We start from the raw sequence: 8,361 nt of genomic DNA on the forward strand, positions 1-8,361 counted from the left end.
AATCATTTAATTCAAATGTCTATCTAACCATATGCCAGAGCTAAGTAAAAACAAATATCTTAACTCATTCATAAAGAAATTAAGTATTAAAATTTTTCTGCAAAAATAACTTCAGCATCTTAAGTTTGAAATTAACTTTAAAACATACACGCATTTCTCCCCTTTTGAAACACAATGAATCATCACGTATGCTCTATGTTCTGGACCCAGAGCCACCACCACCACACAGATCAACTGAGTTCTATAATATCAAAGTGGAAAGGATGCAATCAAACTTAGTGAAGCGGAATGCTATGCTTTTTGAGTCGATATTTCTAAGTTTTTCTATTTTTCATAGTAATTTGGTAGCCCTTGTCCCCTTCTGTCTCTTGTTATTAATCTGTTAAAGGCTAAGAAATAAGGTCCTGAAGTGTGTAAATTATATCTAAAACAAGATTAAATAGATTCTGAGTAAGAGCCATAGAGTTTCATACAAATAAGACACATGAATTTTAACAAAAGAGAATCTTGAAGGGCTTCTGGACTAATCAAGCAACTTCCTGTTAATTTCTAGGTTCTGTAATCTGAAACACTGAAGTTACCACCTTGATAATGCTACTAAGCTTACCAATCAAAAGGGAAACAGTGGAGCAAACATACAAATTTATCTTGTTTAGCTTGCCAATATCAAAATATTAAGAATTTTTCCTATTATATTTAAAATATTTAAAATATTTCCCATTTCTTACCAGTAAAGTAATAAAGGACCCTTACTAACAAGCTTTATTGATAATAGCAAGAATATTAATTGCCCACAAGCAAAAAAAAAAAAAATCAAAAACTGAATATTTCACAGAACCATGTCTTTCCACTTAATATTATAGCATAACTTTTACGAACAGGCTGATTTTTTAAAATCAAAGATCACAACATTCTGTTTTAAATGTCATGCTAAAATGATAAATTTATCACCATGATTCTTGGGGTACCTTTGTATTCTAATAATAGGTTAAACAGAAGAGAAAATTTATAAATGGCACTTAAATTTAGGATAGTTATAATGTAGACTTCTACACAGTATATACACAGACTGTATAATAAAATGGATGCTCTAAAGTAAAAAGTTGTCCTAATGAATTAGGACATGATGAATAACCAAGAGAAACTCTGTCCTGTGGCTAACAGATTTAAAATCTACATAAACTATAAATAAAAATTGCTTTTAAATGCTAATTACATTTTATATTAAAACTTAATTACCTAAGTTATTAAGATTCAAAGTTGTATAGAATTGGTGAGGATATGGGAAACCCAGCATTCTAATGCACCGTTGATAGAAAAAGTAAGCAAATGCAACTTGGTGATAAGATTCAAAATTGTAAAAGTTAATATTGTTAATATCATTAACCTAGCATTTCCATTTGTTTCATCCTGTGAAAATATCTCCACTAGTATCCAGAGATATGTGTTCAAAGATGTTCATTTTAGCATTGCCTCTAAGAAAAACAATAAAAAGGGGCAATAAGGGACATGCCCACCAGTATCAGATGGCTTAAATACACTATGGTAGTTCTAATTCAAAGAAATACAGAAAGAGAGGATAGGACAAACTGAGAGTCGCACTGAAATATATACATTACCATGTATAAAGCAGATAGCTAGTGGGAAGCTGCCATATAACACGGGAAGCTCAGCCCAGTGCTCCGTAGAAGGGTCGGATGGTAAAGGGGTGGGAAGGAGGTTCAAGAGAATATTATATGTATACTTACAGTTGACTCATGTTATTGTACCACAGAAACCAACACAACATTGTAAAGCAATTATCCTCCAAACAAAAATAAACATTTTTTAAAAAAGAATATATAGAGGAATGGGAGTATGGAAATCTCAGAAATATACTGTCTCTTTTAAAAAAAAGAAATACTAAATAATTGTACAAAGAATGAAGTGTATCTATGTGCACTGATATGGAATGATCTCCCAAGGGTATATGGTTAAATGAAAAAAAAAAAAAAGAAAATTACAAAATAGCATGTGTAGTACAAACAGATTTTTATTACTTTTTAAAATCAGCATATCTACAGAAAAAGAAAAAGAATTAGAGAACCATGCACCAAAGTTGGTAGTAGCTATCTCTTGGGGTAGGTTCAAGAGCAATCTAATAATATAAATTCTGTTTTTTTGAAACAGTTGTATGTCATATAAATAAGACTTACTAATTTAATAAACTGCTTTAAGATTCTTAAAAATACTATTTCTATTGCAAAGCTTTATAGCAAATTCACAATGGCCCTATAAACACTTAGGTTATTAAAGTAAGTTCCATTTAGCAAAATGTGGTTTCAAAACAGCCCTATTTTATAAAACAAAAATTAAACTAAGAATTGTGATTTCAAAAAACTTACACTGAAGTCTCATAAACCTTATTAAAGTAAAAATAATTACAGCATGAATGTTTTTCTGTAGTTTTTTCATAAGAAACTTATCTTTTCCATAAGATAATTTAACCACAAAGGGATCATTTAGGAAATCATACATATTTTTCCAAAATTTAATGATTCCCTACTTTATTCTGTTATGTTCAAGTAAAACTACTTTTATCAGCATGTAGTGTGTAATTCCATTTCTATAAAATTGTTCATCTATCCTTCTATCTGAACACATGCACAGAGTAATGGACACCTAATGTTAATAATGGGTCATTTTTGAGTAATGAATGTAGGGTAATTTTTTTACTTTTTTCTGTGTATTTTTCTATATTGCCAAATTTATTTATGAGTGTATGTCACATAATTTTTTTTATTTTTATTTTTACTTTATTTTACTTTAGTCACATAATTTTTTTAAAGTCTCTTCAATCATATAAATTAGCTACTGTCATTTTATCCCCTTCACTTGAAATTATTTTCTTTCCAGGACTCTTCATGCTCCATTTTTAACCTTCTGGTTTGTAATGACCAGTTCATTTAAAAAAGGAAGAAGAACAATAAAAAAAATCAAGGAACTACCCTAAGATCCACAGACCCAAAAGCAAGGTTCACATTTATAACAAAAGTTCTGCTTCCCATCATGTGGTTAGGAACACCTGTGCAAACCTTCCTCCTCCATGATCTGACACATGGAATGGAGCCAAATTCATATACACAAATTCATGATGTTAATCTACGGGTCTAAACACAAAGCCACCAGGAATCATTAAAAATTAGGGAGATAAAGCTATTAAAACTGAATAAACTAAGAGGAAAAATGCCAAAGTTATAGAGAAAAGGAACTGTATTAATAGCTAGAAGGGAGAAGAGGACAGAAAAAGCTATGGGAGATTTAAGAGCTCCATATGAACCTCTAAATTTCCAGTGAAAAAAAGAGTCAGTTTTCAAGCCATGAGAAATACCTCATGTATTTTTCCTATGTTTTCAAAGAAAGCAAATATTTAGAAATGAAATAAAACTCTAGTTCTAGTTTTACCCATAAATAATCTTAGACAGGACTGAAAAAACCAACTCACCTGCCTGGCGCACTGGGAATTCCACATGCTCAGACACTATAATCCGAAGTAGACTGGGGGCAAAATTGATAATCTTGTAAGACTGAAATTACAAAGAAATATTTTATTAAAAATAGGGTAATACAAGTGAATAACTGTCAGCACTTATGAATACATTCCTGTCCAAACAAAAGAAAAACTTTTAAAGGAAAAGAAACTCACCAAAGCAAAATAAAGATTACTACAATACAAAAAAAAATTACTTAGAATAAATCGATGAATAAAAGAGTAAGAACACTTTCATGTTTTTTTAGATATATATTGTCAAAATGTTCTCCAGAAAGGGTGTGGCAATTTATGCTTCCCACAGTAGATTATATGTGTGCCCATCTATCTAATATAGAGATTAGTTAGCATTATCATTCCTTCAAAATTTTTCATCCTTATTCATATTTTAAATTACACTTATTCTAGCTTGAATTTTTTTTCCTGTCGGTTGGCTATTTGTTTTCTTCCACAAAATCTTTATTCCCCTCACTCTTCTGTAAAAGGAATATTTGTTTTATTCTTAATAAATTCTAGGAGCTATTTTATGAATTCAAAACTTCAAATTTTTATTTGACTCATACATTGTGCTCAGTCGCTAAGACATGTCTGACTCTTTGCAACCCCATAGACTGTAGCCTGCCAGGCTCCTCTGTTAATGCAGTTTTCCAGGCGAGTGACTTATACAAGTGTTTCTTTCCAGCTTATTTGTGCTTCAATTTTGTTAGTACTTTTGATGAAAAGAAAACATGGGCTACAGAAAATGGAAGGTCCAACAGAGAAAATGAACAATGGCTCTGCATATGCCAGTCCAGATTGCAACAGTGTATGTACCTCAAGAGACAGGGTTGAGAGCTCTTTCACCAGCTGCCCTCTGCTGCCAGAGCATCTTTTAAACTTAGCAGTGTCCAAGTGAGCCTGCACTGATGAAGTGCCTACTGCCTGGGCCATTTCTCCCCATAGACATGTTTTACTCTGACCTACTCCTGAGTGTGGCCATGGATGACTATAGATGCAAAAAAAAACAGAGAGAGCAAGCAGCCTATTCCTTCTGACCATATTCCCTCCAGATGTCCAGTACCTGGACCACATTACAGGCCTGCCACATTCCCAGAGCTTACGCTTGGCCATGCCTGCTGACATTCCCAGAAAAGACTCATAAACTCTCAGTGAGACTAAGCCAGACGATGTCACAAGGAGTCTGTTCTGCTTACTTCCTCCCTAGAACCTGGATCTATGGTGGCATCCCTTTCGGTGCACCACTAGGTTTATGCACACTACTCCTTTTTTTAAATTTATCACCTTTCCTATTATTTATGATAACATTCACTGAGATAAAATGTTTAACCAAAAAAATGGAGAAAATTGACATCTTTAAAATATTGACTCTTTTCATATTCATTGGAAGGACTGAAGCTGAAGCTCCAATACTTTGGCCACCTGATGAGAAGAGCCTCAAGAGACTCACTGGAAAAGACTGAAGAAGGTAAAAGGAGAAGAGGGTGGCAGAGAATGAGATGGTCAGACGGTATCACTGACTCAATGGACATGAATTTGGGCAACTCTGGGAAACAGTGAAGGACAGGAAGCCTGGCATGCTGCAGTCCTTGGGGTCACAAAGAGTCAGACACAACTCAGTGGTTTCAATTATAGATAAAGAATTTACTTCATATACAAAAATTTAAGATTCTGCAGTTTATAGAGAATGAAAGGAACAACAATTACAAGATAATTCAAAAATTACGCTTGTTGTTCAGTCACTAAAATAAATGAGGGACCCTAATCCCTGTGGTAGGTTACCCACTGGTTTATCCAACAAAGAAGGATGTTACAGTGGTGGTAAAGGATAAAGCATACAAAACGCGACATTAAAACCATATTTATTAGAAGGTTATGCGACATTATACTTTGGTCTTCTACTTACAATTCAAAAGAATACTTAGAGCATATTACAATCCAAAGCATTATATTATACTAAATATAAATGCTAAATGAGTGACACAGCAATAACCTACTTTTAGAAGTTGCAGACATAGTTGTTGTCTGTAATGAGTTGGGTGGATATGAGGCAGGGCAGAGTTAGGTTGGTATGGATTTGGATTGAAATATCAGGAACAAAGGGGCTTCCCAGGCGGCACTAGTGGTGAAGAACCGACCTGCCAATGCAGGAGACCTAAGAGACACTGTTTTGATCCCTGGGAAGATCCCCTGGAGGAGGGCATGGCAACCCATTCCAGTATTCTTGCCTGGAGAATCCCATGGACAGAGGAGCCTGGTGGGTTACAGTCCATTGGGTGGCAAAGAGTTGGACAGGACTGAGCCAACTAAGCATGCACACGCCACGAAGAAAAGGGGATGGGGTCCTAAATATCTCTCCCAGGTGTGCAGGTTTTCCACCTTCCCTTTCCACTTCTATAAAGTCAGCTGCACTTAACATACTGATGACTCAGAAACAACACAAGCATAGGCTAACAGAGGCAGAGCAGTACAACAAGAGAGAAAAGATACGATCCCTGTCCACACTATCAAAATAACATCTGGCCACATTGTGAAGAGAAGGGGGTCATCAACAGGCCAACTCCCCTGTTCATACTAGCAGAATGCAAGTTCAGCTCTTGCTTTGTTCCTCCTAACCAACGCCTGGATTACTACTCTTCCAACTAAGCAACACGCAGTACTTTTACTCTGCAAAGCCTGAGACAGGTACTGACCTTAACTTTCCCCTATTCTGAGAGAGAGTCCTTTTCTCTTTGAAGCACTAATACACTCCCTTTAGGCGTCAGTTGAACTCAACCTTCTCTCCAGAGTCAGTTATTTTCACTCTCTCATCCTGGATTCACACTTAACTCCACCCAGATTTCCCATTAAAACAATCCCTTTCAAAGATTCACAAGAGATATCTGCACTTCAAAGTCAATTCCATCCATGGACATTTACTTAAGACAGTCATTCTCACACTTTAGGAAGCACAGAATCACCTAGCTAGTTAATTAAAACACAACTGGGCCCCATCCCCAGAAGTTCTAACTCCTTAAGTCTAGAGTGAAGCCCCATAATTTGCATTTCCATCAAGTTCCCAAACGATGTTGACGTTGCCCATTCTGGGCAGCACTTTGAGAACCACTAATTCAGGTATATTCCTTTACATTTTAAGGATTACTGCAACCTCAAACCTGTCACTCTATCCTAGGGGCAGACCTTAATTCATACTTTGTAGTGATCAGTTTATGATTCATTCTTACAGGTGAGGAAGAAAATACAATCTAGAGTTTGGGATCATTAAATCTGCCAATGTCGGTGACATCTCTGGAACAAGGTCAAAGCTAGTTGGCAAGAATAAAGGAAAGGGGATAAAAGAAAGTCTCACACATTTTACCGTTTTTTAAAAAACCTCTACCAACTCTTACTATTCGGCGTGGCTTTCGCAAAGAACTACCACCATAAAAACTGCCTATTCTTCCCAAAGCACTCTTCCGGCAGCATTTCCCCAGCGCTCCAACAAACTCTGCCACTCAGTGTAATCGGTCCTGCCAAACCCCACAGAAGCAGGCGAATGGACAGGGTTTCCTACAGCAACACCTAAAAAGGTCTGGGTCTGCAGAAAAAAAGAAATCAGATTTGCATTTTAAGTCAATTTTCCCACCAACTCGGCGTACTTAAGGAAAAGAAATCACGTCCCGAAAACACTAGCAAAGCTTGCTAAAGCTTCTTTCTGCGGACCAGGCGAGCCGAACAAACTGCACCGGGAAGAAAAACGACAGAAAAGATGCAAAGGCGGCCAACAGGTGCGTGAGCCGTTGAGAAAAGATCCGGGGAGTACGGTACCACCGGACCCGGGGGCGGGGGCGGGGACGGAACCGGCCGAGAGACACGTTGAGGTCCGCGGTCCGGGGTCCCGGGTCGGGGCCCGGGTGGGGGTGGAGATCAGGGGCGCTGAAGAGGGAGAGCCCGGCGAGGCGGCGGAGGGCCCGCTCCTCACCTGGTTGAGTTCATTCTCGGCCGCAATCCGCAGCTTCGGGTCGATGGTGCCCTTCAGCGCCTGGATGATCCGGTTGAGGTCCATCTCCCCAGGTGGGGGCTCCGCGGCCCCCGGACCAGTAGGCCAGACTGCCGCTTTAGTTATTCTTTTGACCCTCTCAGCTTCCTCCTCCGCGACCCCTGAACTACCTCACTCCTCACCCCCCGCCACCGTCGCCACCTGCAGCCACTTGCTGCGCCACTCTGACTCCGCGCCCCTTGTCCTCCCTTTCTACCCCCCACAACTCGCTCTCCATTCACCCTTTTACGACACCGGTGGGAGGCGGGAGAAGTAAGAAGAGGAAACGGCGCCTCCTTTACGGCGGCCTCTTCCCCCGGGCATGCTGCTATGGCCGCTCCCTCTGGCGGCCACCATGCTGCTGTACGGAAAGTGGTCTCGGCTTCTTTCCAGAAGGGAAACCTGCTCACTAGCTCCAACAGGCGGTCGTCGTGCTGCCCTACGGAAAAGAACTTCCTGCCATTTTCCTTTGGGAGAATCAAGCTCGCAAGGTGTCTCTTTACAGTTGCTTCCAAATTAAGCATATATGGGTGGAATGGCACTTTTTATTAGTCTGAAAATTCTTTGGGTATTACAACTGAGATGATCTGCGTGCGTGCTAAGTCGCTTCAGTCGTGTCCGACTCTGTGCGACGCTATGGACTGTACCCACAAGGCTCCTCTGTCCATTGGTTTTCTCCAGGCAAGAATACTGGCGTGGGTTGCCACGCCCTCCTCCAAGGGAATCTTCCCTTCCCAGGGACTGACCCCTCATCTGTGTCTCCTATATTGGCAGGCGGGTGCTTTACCACTAGCGCAAAGCTGTCTCTGTGGGAGCC

At 39.0% G+C, this 8,361-nt stretch overlaps 1 protein-coding gene across 2 annotated transcripts in view; it reads right to left on the minus strand.

Moving 5' to 3' along the window:
- The window catches only part of LOC120861146 (importin-8), a 67,643-nt gene extending 59,846 nt beyond the window's left edge, over window positions 1–7,797 (minus strand). Inside the window, exons 1-2 of one of the 2 annotated variants that reach the window (XM_040236784.1) lie at window positions 7,488–7,797; window positions 3,485–3,566 (exon numbers count right to left, since the gene is read on the minus strand). In XM_040236784.1, the coding sequence (XP_040092718.1) occupies window positions 3,485–3,566; window positions 7,488–7,571 (166 nt within the window). In that variant the 5' untranslated portion in view covers window positions 7,572–7,797. The remainder of the gene's footprint in view (window positions 1–3,484; window positions 3,567–7,487) is intronic. The other variant, XM_040236783.1, reaches the window with a different exon arrangement.
- Between the last annotated feature and the right edge of the window lie 564 nt (window positions 7,798–8,361).

The sequence above is a fragment of the Oryx dammah genome, unplaced genomic scaffold, assembly GCF_014754425.2.
Source record: "Oryx dammah isolate SB20612 unplaced genomic scaffold, SCBI_Odam_1.1 HiC_scaffold_11229, whole genome shotgun sequence".
NCBI lineage: Eukaryota > Metazoa > Chordata > Mammalia > Artiodactyla > Bovidae > Oryx > Oryx dammah.